The 13834-nt window shown below is 49.2% G+C and overlaps 1 protein-coding gene across 3 annotated transcripts in view; it reads left to right on the top strand.

Moving 5' to 3' along the window:
* The window catches only part of DYNC2H1 (dynein cytoplasmic 2 heavy chain 1), a 1560829-nt gene that overhangs the window by 88279 nt on the left and 1458716 nt on the right, over positions 1-13834 (top strand). For all 3 annotated transcript variants that reach the window (XM_086935265.1, XM_086935264.1, XM_086935263.1), the window contains exon 10: positions 11717-11841. In XM_086935265.1, coding sequence (XP_086791391.1) covers positions 11717-11841 — 125 coding nt within the window. The remainder of the gene's footprint in view (positions 1-11716; positions 11842-13834) is intronic.

The raw sequence follows: 13834 nt of genomic DNA, 5'->3' as shown, positions 1-13834 counted from the left end.
ACAAATTTATAAAGATGCCCTTATGATTTATAAAAAGGCAATTATGGCTCGAAAAACGGTATATTTTTCGGCGCAAATTGAGACCGCTGCCAACTCTGCCAGAGAGCTGTTCTCTGTTGTCACGACTCTGTCTACCCCCCCCTCTGGCCCCGGGGTTGAGCCCTCACAGACCTTCTGTAATGAATTATCCACCTTCTTCACCACAAAGGTGGCAGATATATATGCTTCATTTGAAGGTGATATCAAAACTGAACACAGAGGCGGTACTGTGAAAGAAGTACTTTCTCATCATAATTATGATTCCTTTTCATGTTTTTCACCTGCCTCACATGATGATGTTATTAAACTCATCTCCACCATTAAATCGGGTTCCCCTCTGGACCCTTGCCCTCCTTCTGTGATGCTAAAACTCACAGAAGTGATCTCACGCCCCCTTATGGAGATCTGCAACACTGCATTTCAGACAGGCCAATTTCCCAGTATATGGAAGAAGGCTGTTATAAAACCCCTTCTAAAAAAACCTTCCCTAGACCCCACAGCCGTCGCCAGTTATAGACCTATTGCGTGCCTGCCCTTTCCTGCCAAAGTATGCGAATTCCTGATGAATAGACAGCTCTCAGAGTTCGTCGAGACCCACCAACTTCTCGAAGAAACGCAGTTTGGTTTTAGGAAAGGGCATGGGACAGAGACCGCCTTGATAAAGGCCTCTGATGAGATCAGGGCGATCAGGGAGGGGCGGCTGTCCTCATCCTTTTGGATTTGCCAGCGGCCTTTGACACGGTCGACCATGTCACTCTAGTCGACTGTGTCACAGCCCTGGGGATAAAAGGTCCAGCCAAGGATCTCATTTCATCTTTCTTGGCAAACCGTACCCAGACAGTAAGGCTGGGAGATTTCTATTCTCCTATCTCTGCACTCCCTTGTGGAGTTCCACAAGGCTCCTCGCTAAGTCCTATGCTATTCAACATCTATGTAGCGGACTTAGCGAGGGTAATAAAGGCCCATGGAGTACGGCTTACATCTTATGCAGATGATACCCAGCTGGTTCTGGGTATCCACAAGGACGGCCTTACTGTGGCAGCCAACTTCCAGAGAGCTATGCTTGAGGTCAGTACCTGGATGGCCTCGAATTGTCTTAGGCTCAACTCGGATAAGACCGAGGTTATGACCTTCGGAAAACTTTCCCCTGAATGGTCCTCTAGTTGGTGGCCGGAAAAGCTCGGCCATCCACCTGTCCCAGTGGAAAAAGCCAGAAATCTGGGAGTCATTTTTGACAGCAAGCTGGCTTTTGACCTCCACACTAACAAGGTTGTGTCGTCTTCATTCTTTATTTTGAAAAAAATTAAGAAGCTGTTGCCTTATCTCCCTCCCTCAGCTGGGAAGACTCTGGTCTCTACCTTAGTCTTCTTCAAAATAGATTATGGAAACGCTCTCTTTCTTCACACCCAGAAGCGTGTCATAACAAAGCTGCAATCCATCCAGAACGCGGCTGCCAGGATCCTCCTAAACATTCCGTGCCGCAAATCCACCACTTTTGGCATTCGTCAGCTCCACTGGCTGAGAGTTGAGAGCCGCATTAAATTCAAGGCCCTCTGCATTGCATATAAGGCAGTACATGGCATAGGACCCAGGTTCCTGACTGAAGCTCTTCAGTTGTATACTCCCAGAAGGCAATTAAGATTGGCTAACACCAGTCTCCTCCCTGTGCCACGTACAAGAACGACCACCTGGGGAGATAGACGTTTCCTTGTGGCTACCCCAAAACTTTGGAATCTTTTGCCACTTGCCATCAAAATTGCCCCGAACCTGATGAGCTTCCGCAGGCTCTTAAAAACATGGTTGTTTAACCAGTAAGAGGATGACTGACCCCAGTAGCTCCACAGCGCCGAGACACCCCAGGGTATTTGTTGCGCTATAAAAATTACGTAAATAAATAAATAAATAAATAAATAAAAGGAGCCTCAAGCTGCGATGAAGAAAGGGGTCTCACGGAACACTCATGGAGTGCAGGCCTCTCAGCTTCGGTGCAAAAGGTGCTCCGGGCAAGGGCAACAAATAGCCCAATACACGACTTCAGGAAACTTCGGGAAGTAGGTGCAGTTCCAAACTTGCAGGATGTCCAGGAGTTCCGGTACCACGTCTCTCATCTACGGGTGTCAGCTTTGCTGAGATCTCGTGTCGGCCTCAGAGATGTCTGGAAGTCGTGTCGCAGATTCTTCGGGATCCGGCGTAAGCCTCGAAAATGCAGACCGGCAAGATGCTCTTCGGTGCCTGTTTGAACAGGGAGGTCACTCCTTGACCTCAAGGGAGATTTCTTCTGTCTTCCATTCGATATGGAATGTCAAAGGTCCAGGATTTCATCTTCAGAGTTTCGTCCTGGGTAATCTAAAATCCTAGGGACTGGGGTCCTATATTTATACTAAGTTTAGGAGATGGACTAACTCTAGGGTCCAACCTTTGCAACGACCTGGGAAGGGGGTGGTTACACCCCTTCCCCTTTGTCCAGTTTCACGCCAGAGCTGGGGCAGAGTGCTCCAGTAACCGGTTCGAACTCGGAAATGCATGGAGCACCTTGTGTGCCCCAGGCAGTCACTGAATGCAAACCCACCCTGCCCCAATACACTAAAGCCTGTCTGGGGAGGTGCTGGCACCTCCCTGGACAGGAAACCTTTTGTCCAGGCTTCCCCTGCTGGAGTTTCGTCCAGCAGTAGGAGGTCAGGCTCGTGTCTGTGGCAGCAGCATCCATTTTGTGAGCTGAGGCTCTTTAAAACATTTACCGGGTGTACCAGTATGTACATGTCTTCTCCCTCTAGAAGGGTGGAATGCTACCCCCGCCGCCACAACTGGCGGGGGGGGGGTAGTATTCCAAATACGACATGTTAGGATAAAACCAAACCAAAGTTAGCATTAACCGCGAGGATTATAATGCACTTAAGAGTATATGGTATGGCGATATCATAGAACAGCTATAAGGAAGTGTTTCCGAAAGCTGCAGAGGGGCTCAGCTCATGCTAGGGCACCCTCTCACACAAAACCTAGCACTCTGCCTTCAGGATTGTCAAGGCCTGCCATAGGAGTGACTTATAGGTTAATATGTGTCTATATGTATAGGTAGATATAGGTATACCATATCTAAGTAAGGGGTGCTTACACCACCTTACCCAGGTTGCAAGTGCAGACCTGTGGTGCCATTTTGGAGGGCTTCCCAGGGGTGGCATAATACATGCTTCAGCCCCTGGTAGGCCTCTGGGGTCCCTATGCCCTTGGTACCTAAGGTACCATATGCTAGGGGCTCACAAGGTAACTCAGTAACCAATCTGGTATGTACCTGAAGTACATGCAATGAATTTAGAGATAGAACAGCTAGGCTGTGGTCCTGATTAGGAGGGCCACAGCCAGACTAAAGTCGGAAAACCAGTGAAACACAGCATAAAGTGGGGGTAACCGTAGGAAGCAGACCCTACTCTCCTACAGTGTCTAGACCACGGGTATCCATCCAGCAGATCCTCACCCCAGGTGTACTCTGTGACATTTAGGGGCTGGTTTTCATAAGGGTCCAGTGGCCCCTTTCAACCATCCCCAAGTCCCAGCCAATAGGCACAGGGCCTGGAATAAATGCCTCCAGTCTGCCTCAGATGACACCCATCTGGCTCCATGTCGGTGAGGAGTATAGAGGCGCTGCTGACGGCACCAGGGACATTGGCAATAGGTCCGGCACAGAGGAAGGTCGAGGTGGCTCAACCAGCGGAGGTCCAGATCCATTCATGGATCCACTGGACCAGACTGGCACCGGGGGTGAACATATGGGGCCCCAAGGCAAGCCAGCAGGACTGGCCACTCACATATGAGGTGCAAAGCCTCATAAAACTCATGGAGTTTGGCATGGGATTGCTCTGGCTCCCAGAAACTTGGGGAGGAGCGGAGACAGCCCTGGCATAGGCTCAACCGCAGCCAGGCCTCGAATGCCGATGGTCTCTTGTCTCGTCGAATGATTTTCATGCACAGGGCGAAGTCAAAGACGTTTATGCTTGTGGGACTTACCCGAATGCATGGCCGACTTCGACCGCGACAATGAGTGCTTGGAATGGTTTCGCGACCGATCCTGGGGCCGTCCTCTTGACCGGGATTGAGGCCATCGTGGAGTCGCACATCAAGCAACAAGGAGCTTTAGGGACCACTCCCTCAAGGCCTTGAAGTGCATGGTGCAACAAATGACGCAGGCCTTGCCATCATGGTTGCACGTAGGACACTAAAGGCACACAAGGTGTGGATTCATCACAGACATTTGCCGGTCCCATGCACCACATGGCTTGACACCAGCCTTCTTTGTGGCCATCCCTGCCACACCAGGAGACAATGTCTCATAAATCTTCAACAAAAGGGTCGAAAAAAGGTCAATCAAAAAGTGACGGGGGTAGTTCTTCACCGGATTTGGATCTTTGGGGCAGAGAAAACTTCTCTCACAACCAGATTGAAACAAACAACAGTTTTAACAGTACAGGATACTTATTTTTAGTGGGTAAAAGATATTTAGAAAATATAATTTCAATAAAGAGTTAGTCAGACTTCTCTCAGCACGGGCTGCTGTTCCTGCGAGTGGAGAGAGCACTGTGCCTTCTCAGCATGGGTGCTGCTGCCTCGACCCTCCACCTGCTACATAAGACACAGGCATGAGGGGGCCAGAGAAAGTGTCCTGCAATGCTCCTGGGGCTCCCCTAGAGCAAAATAAGGAGTGCAGGGGTGCTCAACCTTCTTTCCTTCTTATGTGTCCTGGGGATGGGATCCCTGGGACAATTTCACTTAAGTTGGGCCGCGGGGGATGGGGTCTCTGGGGCCAAAAGCTAGCCCAGGTAGGGGAAATACCATCCTCTCACCAAATATTTAAACAGATAAAGATGCATTGACCCCTGAGCCCTAGCCCGTGAGTCTTCAATGTAACTGCAGCGGTGCGTCATGCTCTTTTGTTTTTATTTTAAAACTGGGCCAAATCTTTTAAGCTGCATATCTTAGGCCCCGTTGGGTCGATTTTATTAATCTTTGACTCATTCTGTTACTGGTGGCCAGGCCGTGTCACCAGGATCATTTTCAGCGGAACTCCTGGTCTCAAAAGAGGTGCATGTTGAGGGGAGGTGTATTCACTGGCTCCCTCCAGGAGTTGATGTTCACTGTCTGGCTCCTGGTGCACATCTTCTTCTGGTGTGGGCATCTTTCACTGTCATTCTGCTACCAGCCAGCAGAACATCCTCCTGCGCACATTCCCAGGCTCCATGGCCTCTTGTCTGTCTTGCAGAGCACCCGGAGACAGTGCTTTCGGGTCTTTCCCCAAAAAAGTCCTCAGTGGGCATAAGGGGCCTAGCGTCACTGGCCCTGGAGAGACCCATTTAAGCCCTGGGGGTCAGGTGGTGACAAAGTCCTTAGTACATCTTAGCAGGGCATCAGGTGGTTCCTCTTTACAGCTGGTTATCTGTTCCGCAGTAATCACCGCCTCCCAGGGTCTTCTCCAGAGTCTCTTCTTTGTGCGGGGGAAGTAGGGGTGGAAAGTTCAAGATGCCAGTCACCTCTGACCAATACTAGTATGTCGCATCATCCCGCCATCCCTATCCCAACCCTCCTGCATAGCATTCTGGGACAATCCAACATGACATCTTGAACTTTTCCCTGGAAAGAGCTCTTTTGATGTCTTCAGCTCCGCTCATCTGACCTAGTCCTTCCCACCAAAACTTTATAGGTGAGCCCCTCATGTGTTTAGCGACAAAGGTTTTGGCTTCCTCCTTTGTTCAGTGGGACTGGGCTGTCCCAGCCTAGGTACAATGTGACAAACTAATTATCAGATGTAGATATTCCTCTCCAACCTTTCCTTCCCAGGAACTGACCAATCACTCCTTTTGGTGGGGAGGCATTTGTTTCCTCTGCTGGGAAGCAGAGTAATTAACATGGCCAAGTTGGGGGCGTGGCCAAGAAACATGGTAGCCAGGACGTGAGCTCTTCAGCTCCTAGCCTGTCCGTCTCGTAATAATGGCAAAATCCCGAATTCCAGACCTGATCACCAGCCCAGAACTCCTTACTACTGTCTGCAACCCGTGGTGCACTAGAAAAGTTGCGTACCGGCCAGTAAAATTAAATAATGAAGGCGTTGGGAGCGGGGTCCAGTTAACACTGGGAAAAAGTCAGACCGCATGACGCTGCAATATCTGGAGGGGAGAGCGGCGGAGGCCCGAGGGTCTCCTGCACACCCCGAGGCATGAAAGGTTTTGTGGCGTGCGGTTGCCCCGCTGCCCCTGTGAGACTCCTGCCACCCCCCTCCTCAGAAGCGTGGAGTGAATCGGCTGGTGTCCCCGGCTGTAGTGGAGGCCCGGCTGTTCCTGGAGGCTGCACCCGGAGTTTGGTGAGGGCAGGCTCTGCCTGGCCTTGACTGCAGATGGTGATCCTGAGGCGATTGGCGAGTGTCTGGCGGCGCGGTACGGGGCGGACCCGGAGTGGTGGGACTGGGCCTGCCGGAGAAGTGCCCATCATCGCCGGCCCACTAGGAGTCTGGGGCGGCGTAATTTGCACTGGACTACATTGGAGAGCAGCGGGAGCCCTCGGGACTCCCTGAACACCCTGAGACCCTTTAACTTTTGCGGCGAGCGATCGCTGGGGTGCTGCCCCTTCCCCCCCTGGGTACAGAAGGAGTCTGCTGGCCTCAGGACGCGTCCCTGGACAGTGTGGAGGCATCGCTGTCCTGGGCTGGCTGCGGCGGAGCGGGCCGTGCCCTGGTCGTGGGGGAGGCAGATGCTGTCTGGCCACGACAGAGGGCGCCCCCCGTAATCCTGGAGAGAGCGGTGAGTGTCCAGCAGCGTGTGGGTGGGGCAGATCCAGAGCGGTGAGTCAGGGCCCGCCTGCAAACTGAGCATGGTCGCCAAGTGGCAGGCCTGCCTGGAGTGTGTGGCAGTGCAGCTGCATCAGACTGCCTACGTGGTCAGAGAGGCAATGAGTATCTGATGTGCCCCCTCCGTCCCCCGGGACATCGGGCTGGAAGACTGGCTAGGAGCTGATGCGGCAAACAGGAGTGGGCGGGACGGACTTCAGTGCTTCAACCTGAGCCAGGTAGGCACGGGGTGCTTCCGTCCCGGGCACAAGGCGTGAACACATTCTACCCCCACAGAACTGTAAGTCTTTGCTTGACGGGCTGCTAAATGCGGCCTGGTGTGCACATGGAGGGCGACAGTCGGGTGCTTATCGGGTCCCCCGCCTACCTGTGGTTGAATGGTTCACTGAGGGCCCTCTGCCCTAGGCTACTGAACAAACAGAGGGGAGGTCAGCAGTGGATTTAAACCCAGCTGTGCCCCCTAAGCCTGTCGGATATGTTCGCTATCGAGAGGGCGCATAGGGCTCTGGTGCCTCCACTGCCTCCGGGGGCTCCCCTGTGTGTGTTCATCACAAAAATCTTCAACTATAGAGACAGAGAATGCAGAGAACTCAGGGTCGCTAGAGAGCAACAAGACATTCAATTTGAAAGCAGCAAGATCTCCATTTATCCTGATTATACCAAGCAGGTGGACGAACAAAGGGAATCGTTCCTAGGTGTAAGGAGGAAATTAAGGGACATGAACCTACAATACATGCTTTTATGCCCAGCAAAACTGAAGGTCTTGGCTCAGGGCAAGGCACATTTCTTCGAGAGCCCTGAGGAGGTATGGGAATGGTTGGAGATCAGGGAGGATGCACTTCCACCGCGTGAGCCCCAGAACAGGAGTAAGAAATGGGGCACCCGACCACAACAAGGGACATGGTCCGGGTGGCGTGTGGGACAGTTGTGCATGAGTGGATGTAGTCCCGGAAACATTGCTTGAACAGGAGGATGAGGCTGGAGAGGAACAGTAAATGGGGGGCTCGAGTTGGCTCTTGAACAGGACCGTCTTCGAGGACCTTCTGTCTGTATGCAAACCATGCAAGGGCCGAGGAAGCCCGCTACGTTTGTGATTTGTGAGGCTGGCCCATTCTTCGCACACTGGAGCTGGCTCAATAATGTTGTACCTGTAATATGAAGACTCACACCACAGGCTATTATGGTCTGACTAAGGAAGAATTTTTGGGGCTGGTGATGTTGGGTCTTTATTTAGGGTGGCGTGAGAGTGTTTCAGCCCCAATTGGGCAATATAGTGGGATGCATTTGACCTGGCACGACATAACGGCAGGTATTTTTGACAATATTGTTGTTCATCAAATGTCGGTGGGATGGGGGGCGGGTATTGTTCTTACAAGTTTGCATGTTTTTGTTTGTTTTGATAGTGTGCACAGAGGCAGCTTGATCAAGGGTGGGCAGGGCTCAGGGTTAGTGGCTGAAGCGAGAATACCTTGCGATGGGGCCTGAGTATACATTTCTGATCTGGAACGTGTACCAAAAGGCATAGGGTATTAACTTTTCCCAAACGCCACCATATACCCATCGCTTGCCTCCAAGAAACGCACGTAGATGAAAGCGGTGCAGCCAGAGTAGCCAAGAAGTGGAGAGGCCAGATTCATCATTCCTCTTTCTCTACATATGCCAGGGGCGCTAGGATCTGGGTGGCACCCAAGATACCATTTACTCCAGTATACAGCAAATCTGATGTGAGCGGTCGCTAAGTTATATTGCAGGGCTTACTAGATGGCAGGGAAATTGCTGTCTTAAACACATATGCACCAAACACGGACGACCCCGCATTCTTTCAGGGCATTCAGGAACTATTGTCCAACGATTTGGATGTCCCTTACGTATGGATGGGTGACTTTAATTGTGTTCTAGACTCTGCCCTAGATAGATATCCCCCAAGGCAGGAACCAAACCCAGAATGTCCCAGAGGCTCGGGAGGGTCATGCACAACCTGGGGACCCATGATGTGTGGAGGGAAAACCACCTCACACTTTCACTCTTTACATGCCAATCACTTACAAACGGAACTCAAAGCAGGCTGGACAGGGTTCTAGTATTGGGTGTGCCGGCCTTCCCAGAAGTGGAGTTGACTCACTTGGTGCGGTTTCTGTCCGATCATTCTCCAGTACGCTGTTGGGTGAGGTGGTGGTCACCATTATTGGGCCTGAGGCATTGGAGAATCTCTCCCGACCTACTCAAGGATGAAGTGGAGAGGCTACACTATCCAAGACAGTAACAGATTATCTGTCAACGAACTGGGGGTGTCCCACCTGGAGGGATACCCAGTGGGAGGCTCTAAATGCAGTGACCCGCTGGACGACCGTGAAACTGGTATGCAGGGTGAGGCGGCAGTTACTTGGGGTGCTCGACAGAGAGGAGAAAGCAATAATTGACATACAGGCGGGGAACGTGACTGACTGAGAGGTGGGCAAGAGGTAATGGAAACAGCGAGAGCGTATAGCCAAAATCTGGGATAGGCTGAATAAGTACACCTTGCTGCGTTACCACCAAAGATTACATGCAGAGAGCAACAAGTCAGGCCAAATGCTAGCATGTATTCTCTGGAGAGCATGCTTCCCCTTCTTTCACTACTTTGGAGGCTGCGGGGGGAACCTTGTATACACCAGGGCCAGGATCCTAGAGGTGTTTCAGCACTACTTACAGCAGGTATACCTGATCCTGGAGTGACAGCAGAGAGGTACGTCCCCATTGTCAAGGGGTTGGCGCTCCCACAGCTCTCCCCTACTGTTGTGGAGGAACTGGACGCTAAGATCACCGCTGAAGGAATTCAGGAGGTGCTTCGGGCCATGCCAGGAGCTAAGGCCCCTTGGGCCAAAGGATTCCCAATGGCCTTACAGGCATATTCTAGTCAGCTTGTCCAACCTTTGCTGCAAGTTTATGAGGAGGCATTTGAAGCAGGGGTATTGCCCCCGTCAATGCGCAAAGGGGAAATTGGTATGCTTCTCAAATCAGGGGGAAACCATTAGGACCCCTCATCATACCGACCTCTGACGATGATAACTCTGACATAAAAATTCTATGTAAGGTCCTGGCTGCTAGGTTGGCCCACCATATTTTACATCTGGTCCACGAAGATCAATGTGGTTTCATAACTACCCGTAACACAGCCTTGTACAGCAAGGAAACGATGACCTAGCCCTGGTCTCCATAGACTTGGAGAAGGCCTTAAATTCGGTGGACTGGGGTTACTTATTGGAGGTGCTAAGGGTGGCACGGTTTGATCCGCGGTTCAGACAATGGGTACAGATATTATATATAGCGCCCAGTGCCAGAGTTTGGGTGGGGCCAAACAGGTCAACCGATTGCATCTGGGGAGGGAGGACACAACAGGGATGTACGCTTTCTCCACTTCTGTTTGCACTGGCAATAGAACCCCTGGCGATATGGGTTCGCAGGGACTTAGGTCGCTAAGGAATTAATTTCGATGAGACTTCCCATATCATATCATTTTATGCGGATGAAGCATTATTTTATGTCTCCTCACCATCGAAGGCGGTTCCGAGGTTACTGCAGGTGTTGGAAGAGTTTGGTGGATGCTCAGGGCTGCGATTCAACAAGTTAAAATCATTGATATTCCCCCTGGCCCGCCTGGTGGGCCGCTCCGCAGACTCTCTCCCCATACTGGGCTTACGTTGAGAGATGGGGCTCAGGTACCTGGGTATACAGGTGTCTGGCGAGGACTCTCAGATAATGCAGCTTAATGTCCAAAGGACAATAGATTCATTGAAGGGGTCGTGGGCTTTTAGAAAACACTTCCGCTGTCCTTAATGGGTAGGTTGGCAATAGCCAAGATGGTGGTGTGACCTCACTACCTGTACATGTTACAAAATGCTCTGTGTCCTATTCCCAGGCGAATATTTCGGGCTCTGGATTCCATACTGATAGACCTGTATTGGGCAGGCCGTCACAGCAGAGTGGTGCTTTCCACACTGAATCGCACATATGAGGGGGGTTGACTCGAAGCACCCAGAATGGAGCTCTCATATTATGCCGCTCAACTACAGCATGCAGCGAGATGGTTTGCTGAGGGAAACAATTGGGAGAAAAGGCTGATCCAGGACAGTGCAGGTTGTCGAGGGGTCAGTGTAGAATCCTTTACTGATCATTTGGGCAACCAAGTTTTCCTACAGTAAAAACTGTCATTTCGCGTGTTTTACTGTCAGGACATGTAAAGTACATGTTCTGCCTGTGTCATATGTTGCACCATGCCTTACAGGTTCAGTAGGCCTGTGAGAAGGGTGACTTACACACATGTCCAGGGGAAGTGGTGGCTTTGCCATTGCTTCCGATGACATATTTGGGATGGCAGTGCACTACTGCTCTATCAGTGTGCAGTGGCAGACTGGGGAACTTGTTTTACTTGGGGGACCTCCAGGGTGGCACAATCAGTGCTACGAGCCCTGGGGTACCCCTCTAACTTACAGCCTTGGCTACCGGAGTACCATTTATTAGGGACTTACTGATAAGTTAGCCATCTCCAATTGGGTATAAACAATTCGACATACACCATAGGGTCAGGGCACTTGTATTCTCTCAGAGTCAAAAAACAACAGCATCGGTCAAAAAGCTTGGGAGTGACCATACAAAAAAAGGCATTTCATTACAAAAATGCAAGCCAAACCTGTTGATTGTGCTTGTGTTTATTTGTTGTGCTCTTAGTGCACACACAATTGCTTATTGTGCTAGTCTTACAAAAACAACATTGAGCCAATTAGCAAACATTGGTGAATTGAACATTGTCTTTGTACTTCTTACAACCTTAATGGCCTTACCTTTAGTATGCTTACATTTGTTATGCAGGATTGCGATCGGACTTCGAAAGTCGCTGTCATGGAACACCTGGTGAATCATCTGGCCCATTTGCAGGAAAGAACCTTCCGGAAGTTGTGAACAATATAGTTTGGGTGCGCCAGCTGGAACTAAAGGTATTAGGTTTATTTCTTTTATTTCTTAGCGTAGACTATCTGTAATTACTTGTCTTACAGTTAGCCGTCAGTAAACAGTCCTGGTTGAAGAGTTCAAAGCACTAGTGGTGTACAATCTAAAACACAAAATATTGATTGGACTGGGCAGTATTTGTAACAAATAACTGTTGCAATAAACATGTATTTTAAAAAGAGCTAATATCCCAGGTGGTCTGTAATGTTTATTTGATTTATTGAGGCAATTTAAATAGTATGGACATTGACCAAAAGTCTTACACTACAGGTTAGAAAATAAATGCTTAGTTACATGAAAGAGATGAACAGACCAAAGGGATACAGAGATAACAGCCATGAGTAGCCAGAAGGCATTCGAGCACTATACATGAGAAGTAATGTTATATTAGAAAAATGTACCAACCGCAGCCATAACAGTGACTCCAGTGAATTGAAATTGCTGAGTGAGGATGCCAGGTGAAAGTAAACTGGTTACGCATTATACAATGCAGCATAATTATCATGACTGCCTGGAAGTACAATGTAATTGTATAAGTGAAATGCAGGATCAGTGATCATGGCATGGGTAAGAATATGTAAAAATGATAATAATCGAGTAGCGGAGTTGGGCCAGGGTGAAGTAGGAAGGCATAAGAATCAATTAAAGGAAAAGTTAGAAGGAGAGGGAAAGGAAGTTATGTTATAACTGTATTGGGCTCAAAGTGCATCAAGGAAGGAGTTCACAAGCAAGGGGGGCTACAAGTGTGTAGATTGTCTAGCATCAAGTTTAAAGTGTCTTTGAAAGAGAAGAATTTTCAGATCAGTCTTAAATGTAAACAGCAAAGTAGTGGTATGTAAACCTGGGGATAAAGAGTTCCAATTCCTAGCAGCACTTCCAAAAATGGACTGTGTCATTGTTTGTTCGTTTTGAATGCTAGGAGTTCTAAAAGCAGGTATTAGCAGTGCTGTAATGTGGTCACATCTTTTGATTCCAGAGACTAATTGTATTGTTGCACATAGCATTACTTTACTGGAACAAGATGCACTTTGGGAAGTTTGGTCAAGAGTGGGTTGCCATAGTAAGTCCTTGACAACACAAATAGATTTTATAGTCGAATTAAGGGTTTGCTCAAAGACACATTGCTGAATTAGCCAGACCATTTACTGGAGAAAAAGTGCATCTGTGGCCATAGAGTGAGTATGTTCCGTAGATGTAAGCCTGATTTAGAGTTTGGCGTAGGATGTACTCCATCACAACTTGGAAGGAGTCGTCTCTTTGCCAAAGGCCAAGTCTACCCGCCTGATTTATAGATGGTTGGAGTAAAGTATGTCAGTGACTGAGCCTACTCCTGCTCTGTTTCTGACATACTTCTCTAATGGACTGACAGAGTACTGGCCATCAGAGGTTTACATATAACACGGTCATACCTCCGCCTTCCAAACTCTAAATTGGACCCGGAGTCTTTTATCGAGAATCACCCTGAAGGATTTGGCACAGACAATGGTGGCAGAATTGCAGCTAGGTACACTAAGTGGAACTGCCCAGGTTTGAACCAGTATTAGAGACTCAGATGAATAAATAGGGAGAAAATCACTTTTAGTAGGATTGAGTTTAAAATGATGAGCAGTTTTAATTTGGGGTGTGGTGTGTGCATTTTCGTATTCAATCTTAAGTAGCACATCATTAAGTGACATCGGATGGTGCTAATAGTTGAGTTTGCTTGTCCGGCGCGTTCTAGAAAATTGTGAAGATTTGGCAATCCTTTCTAGACTCTTCAGTTTTCTCCAGTATTTTTTGTCCAAAGTATACACCATAGCCCCATTAGAGGGAGGGGTTGGTTTTGTGAGTCACCTCAATACATATTACCTATCTGGGGTCCTTCAAAGGGAAATTAAGTTGTATTAATTTATTGAAGATGTTCTGTAATTTTCCATATATCAGTCAACGGTCTTTTATTTTTTCTTATCTATTTGCTTTGAGAGGCTGGATGAATAAATA

Source organism: Lissotriton vulgaris, chromosome 8, assembly GCF_964263255.1.
Source record: "Lissotriton vulgaris chromosome 8, aLisVul1.2, whole genome shotgun sequence".
NCBI classification, from domain to species: Eukaryota; Metazoa; Chordata; class Amphibia; order Caudata; family Salamandridae; genus Lissotriton; species Lissotriton vulgaris.
The sequence above is the reverse complement of the archived record's forward strand: the minus strand, read 5'-3'. Positions and strand labels throughout refer to the sequence as shown.